Source organism: Epinephelus moara, chromosome 8 (assembly GCF_006386435.1).
Source record: "Epinephelus moara isolate mb chromosome 8, YSFRI_EMoa_1.0, whole genome shotgun sequence".
NCBI classification, from domain to species: domain Eukaryota; kingdom Metazoa; phylum Chordata; class Actinopteri; order Perciformes; family Serranidae; genus Epinephelus; species Epinephelus moara.
Window position 1 is genome coordinate 17,145,816 of NC_065513.1, and position 19,369 is coordinate 17,165,184.

A 19,369-nucleotide genomic window follows, 5' to 3' on the forward strand; every position below is an offset into this window, starting at 1 on the left:
AGCACCCATAACCCTCCCTCTGTACATTCTCCTCAACTATTTCTCTTTCCACCTCAAAAACAATAAATCTCTTCTCTTGCTGTGTGTGCCTTGGTGTCTGCTACAGATTAGCCGTGTGATTTAAACTCTTTAGGGTGGAGGCTTGTCTTAGGGGAAATGACCAGGCTTGCTACTGGCACCCCTGGCTCCTCTCCTCCAGTCTCAGCTGAGGTGAAAGGGCTTTTTACAGCTCCTTTGTTTTCACTGTTTGCCTGTGTAAAAGAGTGTGGAGGACGTGCTTCAGAGTGATGGAGCACCATATGGGCATGTGTGTGTGGAAAGGGGTGGTCCTGACTCCTGAAAGTCACGTCCCAAGTGATTTGCATCAAGACAATCATCCTGTTACTTGACTTTCTACAACTTTCGTCTAAGGAGTGATCCTCTTCCTCAGGATGAGCTCTTAAAATCCCCTCCCATGTTTTAATACCAAAGAATGTGCGTGTTTTATTACATGCGCCTCTGTGAGCGGTGCGCAACGTGACGCCGGTTTCCTGTTGAGTGGTGCTTGTTGGGATTTGCGCGGCGTGGTCTCACCCACGCCACGAGGAGGGATACACACGCACACATCACACAACAGCTGTGTCAGGTCCAGGATTAACGCGCCGGAGAGGAGAACAGGATGAATGTTTGGATCCCTTTGCTCCTGCAGTGCTTGGCGTTTCTGTTCTGAGGAGCGAAGGCACATTGGCTGTTTTCCCAGAGGACAGTAGCGGAACCAGCAGCAGAGTTTATGACTGGGAGTCACATGGAGTAAACTTTAAGATTCACTTGTTTGGAGAACAGAGGAAGCTGCCACCAAACAGCTGTAGTGATGGGAAAGGAGACTGTCCTTGCTTTGGCATCACTTTAAATGTTTGTTTAACAAAGCAGGGACGCATTTCTTCCTTTAAAAACAAGTTTCTTGCATTTATGTAACATTTAACTTCACCTAATAGTGAATAAGAAGTTGACGCGTCTTTTTGGAGCCATATTTTTGCTGGATATGGTGAGAATTGCCAGGAGAGGCTTAAATTAATATTTTAAAGGTTGAACTATAAAAGATTGAAACGATCTGTGACACTGGGGACCTGCGCTATGAAATATGTATTTGAACTGGCCAAATGTTTGTGACCCTGTGACCCACTAAGACACATATTTTCCTCCTAAAATATCTCTGCTTTCGGTTAATACATTTTTAAACAGCGGCAGCACAAATTTTGTGTTTAAAAACGAATCAATATTTCAACAAGAGGTTAAAGATGGAGTAATATAATTTCACCATCTCCCTTGTTTTACTGTATCACACTTTTTCTTAAGTGCTAGATAACATCTCTGGGTGTTCATTTTGCTGCCTCCCCTCATGACGAGCACCAGCTGACACGGTTATATTTTCTCCATTTATTATCAAGCCAGTGAAAAAGAACAAAGCTCCCCACCCCGCTATGCATGTGTGGTGGTGTGGTATTTGCTATTTGTTTGTGTAAAAGGGCGTAGAGGCTGCTACAGTAATCTCTCACTCTTTTTCCCCTCATCTTTGATGTGTTTATTTATTTATTTTTTTTAAAGTTCATTACCATCACCACAGACGCGTCGTAGGGGTTAATTTAGCGCCGACTTGGGGTGCGTCAGGGCGCACACAGTGGACTAGTTGTGTCGATCACTCCCGCAGAGGCGATGCCCTTTTGTGGAGAGGTCTCTTGTCACACAGAGGACAGACGGCATTCACAATCGGGACACAGGGACACAAAGAGAAGAACTGCATTTTAAAAGGCTCCATTCTTTCCCCGCAACCGCTGGGTGTTGACTGTGGGTGTTTGAGAGGATCTTTGTTGCCCGGAGAAAAGTAGAGAAGAAGAAGAAGAAGAATACGCGCCGTGAACGGGTTGGGGGAATTTTTATGGTCAGGGTTACTACAGTGCAGCCGATGCTGTCATCCACTCCACCTACGTTTGCTTTCCCGGAGGCTTGTTTTGGATGAGGAGGTGAACTTTTACGCATTGTTTTACGCAGTGACTGGACGGAACACTTGTCATGATGAACTTTGTCTCCCCGGTACCTGCTGGATAGCGCGTTGTGCCGGATCTTTAACTTGAAGGAGAAGTCATTTTTGTTGATATCTGTGGAAAGGATGCCAGTTGATAAATTCGCAAACATGGAGGAAAAACTGTGGATACTGGAGGACCTCAATATGATGTACATCCGCCAGATTGCGCTCAGTTTACAGGTAAAAGTTTCAATTTCCAGATGACCATCATCAGCACGTGTTTTTGTTGCTCTTATTTGCGCTGTTGTTTTCACTTTTTACTCAAAGCTGTGGGGTGTGTCAGTGGAAGAGGTATGTGTGATCATGTCTCAAAGTGTTTTACTTTCTTTTTCTTGACTGATTGACACCCCACCCTGAATACAAGCAGGCGCACGACTAACTGAAGTCCCTTTTCTTAAGTATAGTGTATCACTGTGTCTGCAGCTGTGCCTCTGCCTGTTGTAAAGTTTACAGAGGGGCTGGTTAAAGAGTCTTTCTATGGGACAAACAAGTCGGGCTGACACTGGTGTGGTCTCCCCCTCGTTACAGATGGCAAATCTTACACTGACAGCAAACAGAAAACAACGCTGCATGCCATCCATCTCTCCCTCTGTGTCTCCCCTTCAAACTGGGGTTCACACACAGTCCACAGCTGCACATATGGGCCTCATAAGTCCCACTGGGGGAGTATGTGTGTGTGTGTGTGTGTGTGTGTGCTTGTGTTGTGTTCTGAAAAAGACAGAGAAAAGAGTCATTCCATACAACATGCCAAGTGTTTATCATTAATGCAATATCTAACCTCCCTTTTTGCTGATATCTGCACATCTGTTCCTTTAACTGTTTCAGAGGGAATAGCTGGAGAATGTGTCTATTTCAGTCTGAACAAAGTTGAAAGGAAGAGGAGACACATGGCCATTGGAAATGGTACAGGAATTTCAAAGGAAAATTCTAATATACTTCATTTTAGGATTAAAAAAAGAAATCCTGGCCCCATAATCTGAAAAGATATGAGCTGTCTGTGCTGCAGCTGTTAAGAGGTGTAAAAACCAGACTTTTTTTCTCAGTATGTCAACTAAAATCCAGTCCAAAAAGCCTTCAGCTGTGTGATACAAGGGCTGTATGAGAGGTGATATCACTCACTGCTGTGTTGTACCTGCGAGCGGCTTGGCATCGTTTTCCTGTGCGAGGTGTTGCTTTGTTTATCTACCTGTGCCAAGTGCCACGGAGCGCGCCAGGTGTTTGGCTTTTTATCACATAAGAAGAGATATATATGCAACTATGAAACAACACACACACTCCTGCCAGCTTTAGCTTGTGTGAACCCTGCTCTGTTCTCTTTCTGGTTGACGTTATGGTTCCGTAATTGTTGGTGTGGCTTTGAAACTCTCATTAAACTTTACAGACACTTGTGCTGAAGGGTTCTCCTGAGGCTTTTGTAGCGCCTGTAGCCTGAAATGCACTGTCACAAACCAGCTATCACGAGGTCTTTTTACCAAGTTGATCGGGTCTAATCAGCTTATTAGTTCCTGTCACAGAGCCTCCTTAGATGCGGACACTTGATGACATCTCGGACATAGCCTGGAAAGCGGTACTTTGTCTGAAAATTGAATCAGGGGTGGAATGTAGATAATAAGCATTTCTGTTTAGCCATGTAGTTGTCTGTGCTCCAGTTTTATTCCTGTGGATGCTGTTGCAAGTGTAGGAATTCATAATAACAAGATGATGTGCCCTCATGTTGCCCTGTGGGAAAACTTGCTTGTCGCTTCTCCGCCTTCACAGAGAGTTCAGAGGTCAGGGTCGGCTACAGAGAGGCAGTACTTTGCAATAAACAGTGAGAATTTCAGATAGTTGGATAGAAAGTCGTTTCAAACATCTCACATGAATATTTTTGCTTGTTTGCTCACTCACTCAGTCACTCTCTCCTCACCCTCCCTCCCCCATGTCTCCTCAGCCTGGGTGGGTTATGAGACAGGGATTCTTTGTATGTGGCTGGGCTGCACGGCCCACAGTCTAACTGTAATTTCAGCTAGCTATGGATGTTTTTTCGCCCCAGGGTCTTTCATAAACGTCCTGCTGGATCATCACGACTTGCAATTATTGCACTGTAAAGCTTTCTCCTGCTTTTGTCTTTCCCTGCGGCAACATATATCTGAAGGCTGCTCCTCCCACACGCACGCACATACTGTATATATATACATTCATAACATATGCATAAGTGCACATTGTTTACTGCTGCTTTTCCTGCGCCGGTCATCTCCGGAGATTAGCCTGTCATTTAAAAAGAAAATAAAAAAAAGTGAGAAGATCATGCATGTCCTGAGATTCCAGCATTCCTCAGGCTCGTATAATTGCTGTGTCAGGAGGGAAGAGAGAGCAGCCATTGTGTTATTTGCAAGCTCAGTAGGAAGGAACTTTTCTGCTCTTCAGGTTTTAACAAGTTCGTTATAAAAGGAATGTCTGCATTCTTGGCTCCGTTGCGCTGTTTTATTTCGTCTTCCCCTCTGCTCTTACGAGGCCAGCGAGACAGTTTCTGCATTGCTTTTTCTTTAGTCACATGCAAAGCGTAAAAAATAATTAACCCCACAGAATACAGGATTCCCCTCATATGAGAGGTGGCCGATGGGAAACAGGAAATGATCTGGTGTAATTACTGTTTCCCACCGGGAGCGACAACATGATGTCACTGAACCCTCTGCCATTAATAGACACATTTCCTGTCACCACAAACCCGGATACACAGAGCTTTTTTTTTTTTTTTTTTTTTTTAAGGAATTTGCTTTGCCTTTAATGTCCTGTTTTATCCTCCTATCCTGGTTCTCAACCCTCTTCACCTTCTCAGGCCCTGTCCCCCCATCCTGTCCCCTTCTCCCCATTGGTAGCCCGAGGGCCGTAGATGGACACTCTCTCCATGGTCTAATTTTAGCCTGCAGACTGGCCTTGAATACATAGATCGTGGCTTTGCCAGAGTTAAATGTGGACGTTTCATAAAGGGTTTCTGAGGTCATTCATTTTTGACTGGAAGTTATAAAAGCAGGATCTGTGTTGTGTTCTATCTCTAAGTAAGTCATTGTTGTAGAAGTACAATACTTTCTCTATGTGCGAGTGTTTGTGTGTTGACCTCACTGGGTCAGAGTAGCCCTGTGCTGCTCAGAAGGGGTACAGCCAGGGGCATTAAGCTGCTACAGCTCTGGCTGCTGCTGATCATGCCAATGATATCATCTGATGAAAGATTAAAGAGATCCCTTCTGCAGTTGTTGTTTTTCTTGAGGTATTAGGACCCAGAACTGACCCATCACTGTTTGCTGAACCTGACAAAAACATCAACTGGGAAGTGTAGCTAATTATGGAGCAATCGTGGTTAGATACTCCCTAAGTTATCTGCTGAGGAGCAACACTGAAATAGTCCAAAGTTCACTATTTGAGTCTCTAATATCTATCAGCAAGTTCTTTAGAAGTCCTTAAGCAAATAGAAACGCTAACATGATTTCCTCACATAAGCTCATCCTCTGACCCTTGTTGACGATGAGCTCACTTGGGAATCAGACGGGAGTTTCTTGCTGCCTCACTGGGGACTCATGTTTGACCTCTCACACGCTCCCAAACCCTAAAGTTAGCAGCGGCCATGCCTCAGATACTTCTGCGGATTCGAGACACCACAGGCAGGCGTTGAATATCCACTGGCTGGTATTCACGCAGCCTCTTCATCTGATCTCACTGCCTTGACCATCTGATCGAGTGGGACTTATCAGAAGTTAGTCTGTCTACTCAGATCAATGCGGCCTCTGTTTCTATTTGAAACTTGCACAGAAATATATTTTCCATTTGATTCAGTGTGTTCCCTTCAGACATTTGTTGTCATGTGTCCGAAAACATTGACTTTGGCTATTTCGCCATTTCCATACCATATATAAAGCCTTAAGGTAGCAAATATTTTGACCCCACATACCTCATGCTTTCTCAGTGTAGGAGGCCCTGGAGGGCAAAGGCCAATATGACAGCAGTTAATCCCTGCCTGCTGTGGGACACTCGACCAGTATCTTCTTGTGCGCTCGAGCTAGACTGATGAATCTCAACCTGGATGATGAATTTGTGGAAAGAGCAAAGGTTAATCTTATTTATACCGGGACAGCAAAACAGTGCGTGCAAGGTTTAGCTTCAATTTCCTGGCTTGCCTTGGCCTAGACTCATAGTTGCATTTAAATGCATTTGTAATGTTTACCAGCCACAACAATGTCATGACAGCTGGTATTGTTTCACCTCGTGAGTCTGTGTGTGCCATCATGATGAGGTGACACTAATTGTAGCAGGAACTACCACACAGTATTGTGCAAGGTGTTTATATGTCTGACTATGGACAGATTTTGAAAACTTTACAAGCATGTAGTTGAGAACAAAATGACAGTAGAGTCTGAATATGGGTGTGAACTGAGCAAGGGCGGGGGCAGGATTAGTGGGGTGGGAAGTAGGGAAGGGGTCATCGGCCTCCTTGGTTTACGCCTCTGGCTCAGGAAACTTTACAAATGTGTAGTTGAGATCACAATGAAGGCCGAGTTCAAAGATGAGAGTGGTTCGGGCAAATGCACTGGACGTAGGGAAGGGACCATTGCCTCATCACTTTACGCCCCTGGCTCACATTCATTTTAAGACAGTCTCTGGATTAATCCTAGTTTTTCTTTTCTTGTGGTTCTCAATTATCATCTTTTTTTATCATAATTACCATTCATCTGTTCAGCCTTTATTTTATTGCCTTTTCTGTCTTTTAGCACTGAAGTCAGTAACAATATATTCCTCCATGTAGAAGCAGTCAGCAGTTAAAATCTGTGAGAGTGTGTGCGTGTTAGTTCAGCTGTGAGATTGTTTAGGTAGCCTAAGTTACACCAGACCTGCTTGCTCCAGTGGAAGGTGTGCTAAAGCCAACAGCGCTCGCTCTCCTGTGATACAGGATACACGGTCATATCTTAACCGAAACACATTCCTCCACAACGGACAACTTCATCGTGCACTGCTAACCTGCTGAGCTCGTGTGTGTGCCTCTGAGAGTGTGTGTGTGTGAGTAAATATTTGCAAAGAGTAATAAGCCAACAGTGTAAGCTACATAATCAGGCCGAGTGATTTTATTTGATTAGGGACATTAGGTTTATCACCGTGGATTTGACTGTGAATGTGAGGCTTTTTAATAGGTTTTTTGCATTTGTTTTGAATTAGATGTAAGAGTTTCCTACAGTATTGCAACAGCCTCCAAATGAATGGAAATAGCCATATATATTCACTTGTTAATGTTATGTACATGGAGTTTAGTGTGTTTGCTGTGTGTGTGCGTCGTGTATTTGTAAGTGTGTCTTTGGCATCTGTATCACGGATAGTTACAGTGAGTTCCAGTTCTTCCAGTGCTGTATGCCAAAAGCAGGCACAGAGTGTGTGAGGTAGAGGAGAAAGGGGGCTTTGTATCACATCACACACACACACACACACACACACACACACACCCATTGCTCCCTACCAAGCCCTTCTCTCCTTTTTGGAACCGCACATCTAGCTCCTAACCCTCAGCCATCTCTTCCAAGCCTTCCTCTTACTCCTTGCCAGCTTTAAGTCTACTGACTTAAAACCATCTGGCTCCCCACCTCACCTCTGCGCCCCGACGCTCCCTAACCCCCCTGGACTTCACCATAGTGCTGTATCCCCCCCTTGTACCTCAGTCCCCACCCCAGCCATCGCCCATGCAGCGGTTAGGAGGAGCAGCAGCACAGGTCTGAATAGGAACTCTGTGCAAGCAGGAACCAGTCAGATGCCGCGGCCTGAGCCAGTTTCCTTTGAAAAACAGCAGGCATGAGCCAGGAGAGTGAGAAGGAGAAAACACCAAGCCAAATCGAGAGGTGCTGTTGTTGGAACATCGACCTGGCTCCCTGCACCTCCCCAGCCTGTTTCTTTTTGTCATTCACCTCCCTCCCTCGCTCTATCTATGCATGGATCCATTTGATAATTTCACTCAGCTGTGTTCCTCTCTTTCTGCCTCTATCTCAGCTTTCGGCCCTTATTTCCACACTCTTTTATCTCACCCTTCAGCCTCACCTTTCTTTAATCCTCCTTCACTCTTTCAGCTTCCACCAAGGCACGCACAAAGACACTTTGGCTTTAGCAGTTAAAGGATTTTTATTTTTTTGCAGCTGCAAAGAAAATTGGAGTCACTTAAGCTGTTTGTATTGAGACTGCAGGCATTATTCAAATCAGCACAGATTGGATTTAAAGCCACGTTTGACTTATCGTGTTAACAGCTCAGAAGTCACTGTTTTGAAGTGGAGATATTAAAAAAGATGCCGTATTCCTTTGTAAAACATGTAATTAAGAACGTCTGAACATGTTCTGGAGATGCAGCTGGCGGCGCAGGCTGTTTACTCAGATGGTTGTCTTTGAAAATGCGTGCCGGGCTCGCACACATTGTGTTAAAAAAGCACGTTTGGTAATGTGTTTAATTGAGCCTGTAGATGTTGCTGTTGTGTTTGTCCATATGGATGCAATTTGCGCTTGCGTCTGTGTGTTCTATTTGTGTGCTTTCCAGCTTTCGAGATAAACTCCACACAGTGTACATGATCTTGTGAAAGTTTACGGTTGGTGCAGTGACTTTATTGATTCATGTGCCTTTGTTGAGGTTTATGTACAGTATGTGGGGGAGGTTTAAGTGTGCGTGAATAAATTCAGTCTATTTCTGTACATTTCTGCCCTCTGATCTCTCTCTCCCTCTCGATACTGTTACCATGCAAAGTTAGTGCCCCGGAACAGAGAGTAGGTGGAAGTCAGAGAGGCGGAGGACAAGTGCGAAGCATGAGCTGTCTAAACAAACAATTACCACCATTAAAACAATTCCCCAGTGAAGTGGACCGCATCCGTGGCACCACCAGCATCCTTGTGACTGTGAGGATTGTGTCTTTTAGGGCAGTGTGTGTGTGCGTGTGATGTGTGTTTAAGCAGCAAGCCAAAGTGTCTAATTGAATCACTGCACACTGCGGGATCCTTGGCCACCAAAAGTTACTGCATGCATGTCTGTATGTGTCACTGTGTGTGTGTGTGTGTGTGCGTGTGTGTGTGTTTGGCAGGTGGAACGACTCTGTCAGCACTTGGAGGGCTGCCGTCTGACCATCTGAGAGTCCATTCTGCTTTCATAAGGGATAAGAGAGGATCTCTTCTCTATTTCATTTATCATGTAATGCCGTTATCATCTTGATCTCCATCTCTATTTTCACAGCATCTGTGAGAAGCCCAGTTACATCACATAAATAAAAGTTTAGTTGTTTATTAATTTGAGTCGCACAAAGCTTAAGTGACACAGAGAAAGCCGAGCAGATGGCCTCACAGCATCCGCTTTGTTATCTCGGCAACAAGAGACTAGCTTGAGTTTTGTGTCACATCTGCAGTTGGATGTCTTGCCTTAAGATTGATGGTTGTTCCGTTAAGAAAACTCCTAAATGCCAAAGGCGAACCGTCACGGGGGAATTCCAGGGTTTAAAGGCGGGTCAGAAGGAGCCGGGCCTTGAGGCTGAGGTAGATCTGAGGAGCGAGGCTGCTGAAAAGAGGGCCTCTTGTTGTGGTGCGAGGTGTTGAGAGGCATGGCTGAGCTGCTCCACCCCTAAACAACACCCCCTCCCCAAAAAAACAGCCTCTCTGTCTCACCATGATGAGATCAGTGGAACAAACTCTCCAGCGAGATGATGTCATGTTTGGGACTTGAGGTCAAAGTCTCAGGGTCACATTCGGAGAGGATGTGTGTGTGTGGGAGAGGTGTGTTGACACAGACTGCTGTTGTGTTAGTGCCATAATCTTTCTCCTTGCAACAAACGCCTTTTACTCCATTACCTTCTGTGTCTTCCTTCACCTCCACCATTAGTGAAACAAACAAAAGCTTGCGGAGCCTCGTCAGGTTGTCAGAGTTGAAGGGTGTGTCCATATGTCAGCATATGTGTGTCTAATCTTGACATGGTTAAGAGATGCAAAGGTTAATCCATATTATCACCTTGAAAGACTCAGGAACTGGACAGTGTTTTCCTATTGGTTCTGGGGAGCAGCATAGCTCGATATGATTGGCTGAGACAAAAAGCTAACCGGACTGAGACCCCTGTTAACCCCTGCTACACCAAGCCCCTCTGAAGGAGAGTGTCACTGGTCAGTATGTCACTGGACACACACTGGCTTGTGGTTGTTATGTAACTACATGTGTAAGTTTACTGAGGCGCTATTTTTGGCCGACATAAGAATCACATACAGCTCACGTCCCAACAGTTGGCAACCGCAGCTGTCACTGCGAAATCCATGAAGATTGACAGTTGGTATATATAGCTTTAAAATATGATCACTGTTTATTTAACTTAAAAGGTATAGGTTGCAATGGCCATGTATCACTGATGACATGGTAAATGGACTGCACTTGTATAGCGCATGTCTAGTCTTCTGACCACTCAGAGCACTTTTACACTACATGTCACATTCACCCATGCACACACATGTTCACACTGGTGGCCGAGGCTACCATACATGAGTAACCACACACACACACACACACACACACTCTCTCACACTGATGGAACAGCCATCGGGAGCAATTTGGTGTTCAGTATCTTGCCTGAGGATAGTTCGACATGCATACTGAAGGAGCCAGGGATCAAAATGCCGATTTTCCGATTAGTGGATGACCCACTCCACCTCTGAGCCACAGCCGCCCCCATAAGTGTCTTATGCTAGGTTTCTCGTGTTGCAGATGTCGATACGGTTGCAGTGATGATGAGATGTACAGGTTTTGTAATGTAGATTTGCAGCCTAGTTAACCTCCAGGCCAGTATGTAAAGTACACTGCTGTGTGATGTGAATACATATCAACTCTTATCAGTGGTGGAAGAGGTACTCATACCTTTTACATATGTAGAAGCAGCAATATCACAGTGTAAAAATACTCTGTTACAGGCAAAAATCTTAAATGTAAGATATCACATTTTAACTATTTTACTCTTGGGTAGTTTAATGTGTAGCACAGTATTATATCATAAATTATTTTCTTTTTTTCTTATAAAATGCTCATCTGTAAAGTAATTAGTAGTTCCCGATGTCACAGAAACGCAGTGGAGTAAAATGGGCAATATTTCCCTTTGATATATTGGAGTAGAAGCATAAAGTAGTACCTCAAAATTGTATCTAAGTATAGTACTTGAGTAAATGTACTTAGTTACTTTTTGCCACTACTGCTTATATGTTATAACAAGCTCAAATGAATCAGTCTGTGATGTTGCTGTTATGTCTGTTTGGAGTCAGGCTTCAGTCTACTCCCCACATACTTGAGATCCATGACCAGTTCTACAGCGCCTCAGGCTGTCTGACACTGGGAGGAAAGCTTGTCTGTGTATGCTTCTTGGTTCTTGCATAAGACAAAAACCATGACAGACACATAAAAATGTGGACACAGTTACTTAGACTCCAGGCACAGTTCAGCAGTGCACAGTCTCCTGAGAGTAAAGGAGGGGAGTGAGTGACTCTGTTTGTGTGTCTGTTGCTGTTGCCATGCCCTCTTAGTGCCAACAGGGGGCTGATATGCTACTCAGCTTGAATAAAAAATGATTTTCTCCTTCTATGCCACATCTAAAAATGGACTCATGGATTCTGTTGTCAAAGGACTGATAGAAAATTAGACACCCAATAAAATGCTTAGATGCATACTGTAATATGGCTGCAGGAGTGAAAAAAATAATTGCAGTTTATTTATTAGAGTAGTAGGTGCCCCATTCTCATACTATTCAGGTGCCAAGCTCAATCTGCAAATGCACATTGTTAAAACAGTATTTTTTAAGTTTAGTTATATAAAGTTATATCCACAACAGTCAGTGTTGAGGAGGGTTTTTTTTTAAATGTCACAAGTTACAGATTACTAGTTACCCTGTTTAATACGTAACGTAAAATGTGTTTTAATTGCTTTATCAAAGTAATGTAACTCGTTACATTTGATTTTTTTGAGTACTGTTCAAACAAATGTTTTAAACTGGGCAATAAAGCTGACACATATCTGGAAATAAGCAAAGCCAAAAGTATGTATTCCCACACAGCAGCAAGATGCAGACCAACAGAATGAATGTTATATTCTACATATACACTTTTTACTGAAAAGAATATATTTGGATGTAATCCCTTTGTAATCACCAACATTACATAAGTAACTGTGATTTAATTACACACTTTTCCTCAGTAACATGTAACTGATTACAGCTACATTTATTTTGTAATTTGATTAGATACAGCAAAGTATCGTGATATTTCTGTGTGGCATATCGAAGTATCAGTATTTTTTTTTATTATATAAATTATCAATATTACAAATACAAACTCAACTTAGCGCACTTGAATAATAAAATCAATTGCTTTTTGAGTCCACTACATACAATGGGCTGCAAATAAAATGGCTGAGGTGAGATGAACAGACTGAAAACTATATTGTAGTAGATAAAACAGATGTTCACAAAGTTTTCCCTCGAGGACATAATTTACAGGCGAAAAAGGCAATAAATCGCAATATATTTTATGGCAATACTCAGCATTACACATTTAAATCACAGTATTGTGAGTTAAGTATCGTGATAATATCGTATCGTGGAGCCTCTGGTGATTCCGACCCCTACTGACTACAGGTGCACTGAACTACTTAGCTAAATCATTGCAATAATTGTCAATAGTGAGCCACCATAAAAGAAATAACAGTCTTAAAGTAAGGCAGTAAGAGGAAGAGAAAGTTATCACACTGTTGTATTTTCTTTATTATTCCCAGCACCTTTGCAGTAAAGCAGTTGAAGCTTATCCATGTGCTTCAGTGCTTCCTTTGGGTCAGTTTATGTGAAATTGCCCAGAGACCTCTTTATTCAAACAAAGAGCTGTGAAAAAAGTGGGTAAAATATGTGAAAGAGAAACACAGGCGGGCCCGTCCCTCAACAACCGCTGCCAACAAAGGCACCAGATTCAGATCTGCGCAGACCTGAGGTGTGAATATTGCTAAGCTCATTTACTGTGAAGTTAACTCCTCCAGGCCGTGATTGGAATTAAGATTTCATTCTTGTTCAAGCTCATGAAAAGACTGCAAATTAAACAGAAGTGGTATAGAAAGATGTCCTATAATTAGACACATGGCTGCGACAGGCTCTTCTGTCTACAGGAGGGAGGGAGGGAGGAAGGGATCTTGAGGATGTACAGTAGCAGCAAGAGAGGAAGGGAAATGCTTGTTTGGGAAAAACACTCTTGTCAATGAGTCAATAGGAAGTACTCGAGTCTCAGAGGGAGGGGGCTGAGGAGGTTAGTGAGGCTGGAGGAATGTCCTCTCATCCTGTCAGATGCAGTGTAATGACACTTGGTCCTTAAGTATGTTCACAAACTCAGTAAATGTGTTGTTCGGTCACTGCTATATTTAACAAGTGGATAGTTTAAGCCACCACCATCTTGTCTGGGTGCTGGGCATGTGCCTGCAGTGGTGTCACCCACTTGCGTTGTTCCCTTAGCCCTCCAGTGAACTGTGAGTGTAAATTTGTCCCCGGCAGCACTTCTCTGGCTCACTCTCTGGCACAGCTACTTGCTGATGAAACCTTAATCTGATTAACTGTAGGATATTTACAGCTCTAAGTCCTGAGTTATCAAGGCTCATCTTATTTTTGTTGCACGTCTACTCGCACGGAGAGATGAGCAGAGAGAGATGGACAGATTTAAAGGTGGAAGACAATTTTTACTTCCCTAATGTTCTTGTTAGTGGTGGTGAAATGAGCGCCATGACAAAGCACCCCCTCCTCTGTCGTCCTTAGCTTACAGCTGAAGAGCTGTATTCACCCAGCCAGATGCACAGATGCATTATTGCACTGTTGAGATGGACTTTGTTTGCTCTGTTGCCATTAGCCAAGGCTGCCCACAGACTGACTCTCTCCTCCTCCATCCCGATCCTCCTACATGTCATCTGCTGCATCTCTGGACTGTGTGTCTCATTCCACTTCTCAACCCACAAACAACACACAACAAAACAAGCGTTATGGTTTGTGTCTCCCTTTACTGCCTCCATTTTGCTCTGCTGAAAAATGTTAAAAACAATAAAAACGGGAACAATGTTCAATGCCTTCCTGCAGAGGTATATTTTCATAATATTACTGTGTTTGCAAAGGATGTCCCGTACACACAATTATTCCTTTTCCAGCGCGGATTTCCTGCAGCCAAACTCTCAGTCAGCTGATTCGCCCTAATGCTGGCTTATTCTCTGCACTTAATTCTAGCGGGACTCATCTGTGTTTTCCGTTTCCACCTGCCCACAAATCACTCTCATACATCACTGGCCGACAAGGCGATCCACTCCGCTGCACAGCAACTTCCCAGTGCGCACATATGGGCCAGGCAATAAGCAGAGGCAGGCACAGAAAGAGAAAGGGCAGAGGGAGACGGATGAAGATTTTTATTTTCACTGTGATGACAAGTTGTTCTGTCGGTAGAATCACATATAAATGTCCCAGCTGTAGGCTGCGGTCCAATATTACTGTAGCACTGTGTGATTTTTTTAAAGCGTTTTTTCCATATTCAGATGAGGTGTTAGTCAAATTAAGCCAACAAATCATTATAATAAATGTTAATTACTAGGGGAAACTAAAATATGATGGTATACCTGGTGACCATATTTCACTTTATGCACAAATTATCCCTGTGCTAGCTCCATGATGTTACTATATCTCATCTATTTGATCACTTAACAAGGAAATAGCTGCATTTTTGACCGTCTAATAGTGTCATATAGTGTGTCGACATGAAAATGAATAGAAAAGGACTCTGGGTCATCAAGACAAATGCAGCAGTAGTGTTTATTCTTTAAACTTGCAGTATTTCAGCTGCTTTTGAGTCATGGAAGTGAGCAAGGACGTGTGGGAAAAGAGGGATGTTGTGCTTGTGCTGCTCAGCAATGCAAACAGCATATTGACCAGTGCCTTGTGAAAAAAAGTTGAGTCATAGCTTAAAAAAAGCCAAACGTCTTTTTTCCACTGTGGGCGGTGTAGGCTCAGAGCGGCCACTGGATTTTACTGACACTCTTGCAACCCACTTCAAACTATGGCCAAACTCAGAGCTGCCAAATCCTTCTTATGTCCCCCAAATAGCTTTAGACCATGCTCTGCCATTTTGTTAGATTTCAGAGGGAAACCTGGAGCCCCATAGGACAGTAAACACTTAAATCTAAAGTCTGTGGACTGGCAATAAACCTCTGAGTGATAAAAAATATATAACTTTAGTGTATAATTTCATATACTGTTTGGTAAATGACAGTGGGATGGCATAAAATTGCTGCCAATTCTCTTGGGATGCTCCTCAAGGACCTCTGGAGGTCCCTGGACACAGCTATGGGAGCCACTGCCATAAATGACAGCTCGCTCTCCTCTACTTGCGCACACACACACACATGCACACACACCCTCCTCCTCTGAAACAGCTTTCGGTTGGTCCATCAGTCGGTCAGTCTTTATCCTCCCTTGTGCTGCCGGTGGTGTTGTGTGTGTGTGTGTGTGTGTGTGTGTGATCCGGACTGGAGCTCTGGAGCTACTAGGACACCGACGACGACAATGATGATGATGATGAAGGCAACACAGAGAGGGGCTCTAACACATGACCGCTGTCGTTCCCAAATTGCGTGGAGTGGGGGTTGTGTTTTCTGCGCGGATCCTTAACAACTTCTGAGCGTAATAAACGGCAGCTATTTTCGGATTTTCAGTGGATATTTCATTTTTTCCTATTAATGGAGGTGCCTCAAAGGGAAAATCTGAGTTAAGGTATTTCACAGGGTGTGTGTGTGTGTGTGTGGGACGGTTAACGGACCTTGGCGTTGCGTAAAGCGCCCGTGCTGCCAGTTTTGGAGAGTTGTGAAGCGGAGTGCTCCTCTTCGGATAGGATGAACAACTCAAAGAATCAAAGGGTAAGACATGTTGTTTTGTTTCCGAAATGATTCAGAGGACTATACGCTCGAGAGGAAATGGAAAATGACAGTCAGCTGTAAGACACGTCACACTCCGGGTTAATTCGTCACCGTCAGATCACGCAGGCTGTCCGTGATCCTGAGAGGTTTGGAGACGTCTCATTGGGGCTGCTATTGATTGCAGCAACTCTGCTCTGGTAGTGTGTTGTTTACTCTGTACCGTGGGATTTTAAACTTGGCTTGTTTATCTCCCAAGTCTGCACTCCCGACTGGAGCTAATCAATACTCAGTTTGAATCAATAAAGTCTGTGGATGAATTCGGCTCGCAGATAATTCAAGTTGGAGATTTTATTAATAAGATTTCAACTTTTAAAGTTGGCTCACACTGCTTTTTATTAGCCACCATGTTTCTTTCTGAGTGGGAAGGGGATCGATGGAATACTATAGTAACTAGTTATAAAACATAAATCTACCGAAGTATATTGATTAATTGATGTATAAGATGTATGCCGAATTGAAGAGTGGTACCTAATGTTTTATTAAATGTTTTGCTTCATGTGCTACAAGCTAATGACTTTTACTAGTGATCACAGTTGTTTTAAAATTCAAGATTTTTAAAGGAGGTCTGGTTACAAAATGTCCCAAATTGGTAGTTGTGCCTTTTTACATTAGGGGACATTAATGTTACATTAATTGCATTTCCCGTGGCCACAACAACCCAATGCAATACTAAGAGCAGCTACTGATTTTGCCCCTTTGTTTTACACGTTAGATAACTTCATTTCTGTGGCTCTCTCTGTGCCATCCCTGTGAGTCGCTGGAGTACATGGTTACATAGTAGGGGGACAGTAATCCTCAATTTCATGTTGTCTGACTACACTGTGTCGAATCACCCAGCCTCTCAGACAGTGGGATATTATTGCAATAATGACTTGCATCTCCCAGTCGTCACCCTTTCCCCTCTATTGTGAATAAATCTTTCCTAAACGCCTCGCATTGGCAGCACAGAAATAGCCACGCTCCAATTGAACACTAGAGGAGAAAAAAACAAACACGTGAGAATATTAGGCCTTTTATTGACTTTTTTTCCCCCACAGCGATAAAATAATAAAATCACATGGTTTTCACATATAACAGTTTGCATCAGAGGATGCCAGTCCACATAGCAGAGACATGTCTATTATCATGCATTCATATTTCTATTTCAAGACGCCTTTTTCACTCGAACACATGCATGCCAAACCACGGAAAGCACTGAAAAGAAAGGACAGCTACCAAAAAAATGTTTCCCTCAACATGCTAAACCCTTAAGAGCCAGATGTCCTGAGTGTGTGTGACAGGCAGTCAGCTTGGTTTCTTGGTTTGAGAGCATGTGAGCGGCAGACTGGTAGTTCTGACCACTTCCTATAATCAACTTTTCTATCACCACTGAAACTCTATCCATGCACAGATTAACCAAACAACTGGCTGCAGCTCCGTTTGGTGATTGGCTTCACTTTGCTTAATGACAGGCTGCGTCCTGATACGAGAGAGAGGGAGTTAGCTGTGTTGAGTTGTTGATTTAAAAGGTCACCTGCATCAACATCAGTCGGAGATTGAACGAGCAAGACAGATGTGATCTTTCCATTCCTGGGATACAGCTCTGTGTATGTGTATGGAGTGCATCGAGAGCCCAAAGCATGTGGTGTGTGTTCATTTTGTCCCTGCTACTGTTACAACCACAGCCATCTCTAATCATTAGAAGTGAAAAGGTCATCGATGTGCCAAAACTCCTCCTCAGTGTGACTACACAACATCCTCAATATGCTGTTTTCCTGGTGCTTTGTATGCGGTGATTCTGCTGTGTTCATCACATGCTGCAGTTAATCCGGTCTTGTTTCCTGTTAAATGCATTTCTGCTTGTGCTTTTCATTGCATTTGCAATTATACAAGGGGAGGGAGAAAAGTCAGCATCCTGTGTCAGTCTGCTCGCCATGGAATCCTCCGGCCTGTGTCTTACAATCAATAACCACTTACTGCGGAGAAGCTTTCTGCAGTCAAGTCTCTGTCTGTCCACCCAGCTTTCTGTCTCTCCCCTCTTTCTCTACCTTTCTATCTGAATAGGCATCTCAAGTGTCTCCTCTGCTGTCTCTCCTCCCTCTGTTCCCTCGCCGTTCACCTCTGCAGTCACGTGTGTTTTCTCTCGCTGCTTCTCTCTGCCCCTGCTGTGTGTCTGCAGTAGAGGTCATTCTGTTTGCTCTGCTGCTGATATTGTCCATTGCTTTCTCCCAGGAGGCAGCTGCGGGGACTGAGATAGGTAGGACTTCCTGAGCCCGAGAAACACAGGGGGAACTGGAACCCATTACTCTATGTACTGTACGGCGTGACAGCAGCTGTGGAGGAGGAGGAGGAGGAGGAGGAGGAGGAGGGGGTGAATTGGACTTTGCTTTATGTGTGTGTCTCCTTGAGCCAGTTGTCTTAGGACTAGTGTGAAAAATGAGCCACTTACACCCTGAACGACCACAATATTGCCTCACCGCCCACCCAATTATAGATCTTTTAACTCACACTTATTCATACCCACTCTTCCTCTCTCCAGGGGTTTCTTACTTCTTCACAGTCTCTTGCCAGCTTTGGTCCTCCTCTGCCGCTTTCGGTTTCCAGCTTCATGACTCAAGTACACACAAGCCAACTCCAAAACCCGCCCCGACATGCCATCGCTGTGCTCTTTCAGTAATGCTCTGTCCTATTTTTTTCTGTCTCCTTTTAGAAGCAAGTGTTGTGGCAGGCAGAGTGGCAGAGTTCTCGATGGGTTTGTCCTGGCGTGAGTGCCTCAAAACAGAAAGAAAAGAGAGTGAGACAGAGTGGAGGAGAGAGGACAGATATGGTTGATTCAGGAAGACATGTCCACGCAATCATACGTGGGACAGCGTGTGTATTTATGCAGCAGCGGATTGATGGTCCGGCCTTATGATGCTGATTCAGTGGATGAGGAGAGGAGTGATGGACAAACAGAGGACAGGCAGATAAACAGACAGACAGACAATTAGAGAGGAGTGATGACCTGACGATGCAGAGGGAGATTGTGCAGGGATTGATGGTCATGGAGGAGAGCGCTCAGTCCCGCAGACGGGTAATCAGACAAGCAGCTAATGCAGAGCTGCTGGCAGCGGATCACAATCAGACTGCTCCACGTCTATCTGTCATGTCTATCCAAGGAAGCGGATGCTGAGCTGTCAGTCATTTATACTGCGCTGTTCGGCAGGCTGTCTAATACCTGCTACCTGTTGTGTGTGTGTGTGTGTGTGTGTGTGTGTGTGTAAGTTTCCCTTCATTTTAAACTGCATCCGCACTGCCAATCAGTGATTAGGTTATGTTTGTTTAGCGAAATTGCTCTT

General features: G+C 44.0%; 1 protein-coding gene across 4 annotated transcripts in view; it reads left to right on the forward strand.

Annotated features, from left to right (window-relative positions):
• The window catches only part of rtkna (rhotekin a), a 69,389-nt gene that overhangs the window by 19,885 nt on the left and 30,135 nt on the right, over positions 1–19,369 (forward strand). Inside the window, exon 1 of one of the 4 annotated variants that reach the window (XM_050051764.1) lies at positions 397–2,242. The exons of 2 other annotated variants lie outside the window; for them this stretch is intronic. In XM_050051764.1, coding sequence (XP_049907721.1) covers positions 2,147–2,242 — 96 coding nt within the window. In that variant the 5' untranslated portion in view covers positions 397–2,146. Of the gene's footprint in view, positions 1–396; positions 2,243–15,566; positions 15,993–19,369 lie in introns of those variants that run through there. One more of the 4 variants, XM_050051765.1, reaches the window with a different exon arrangement.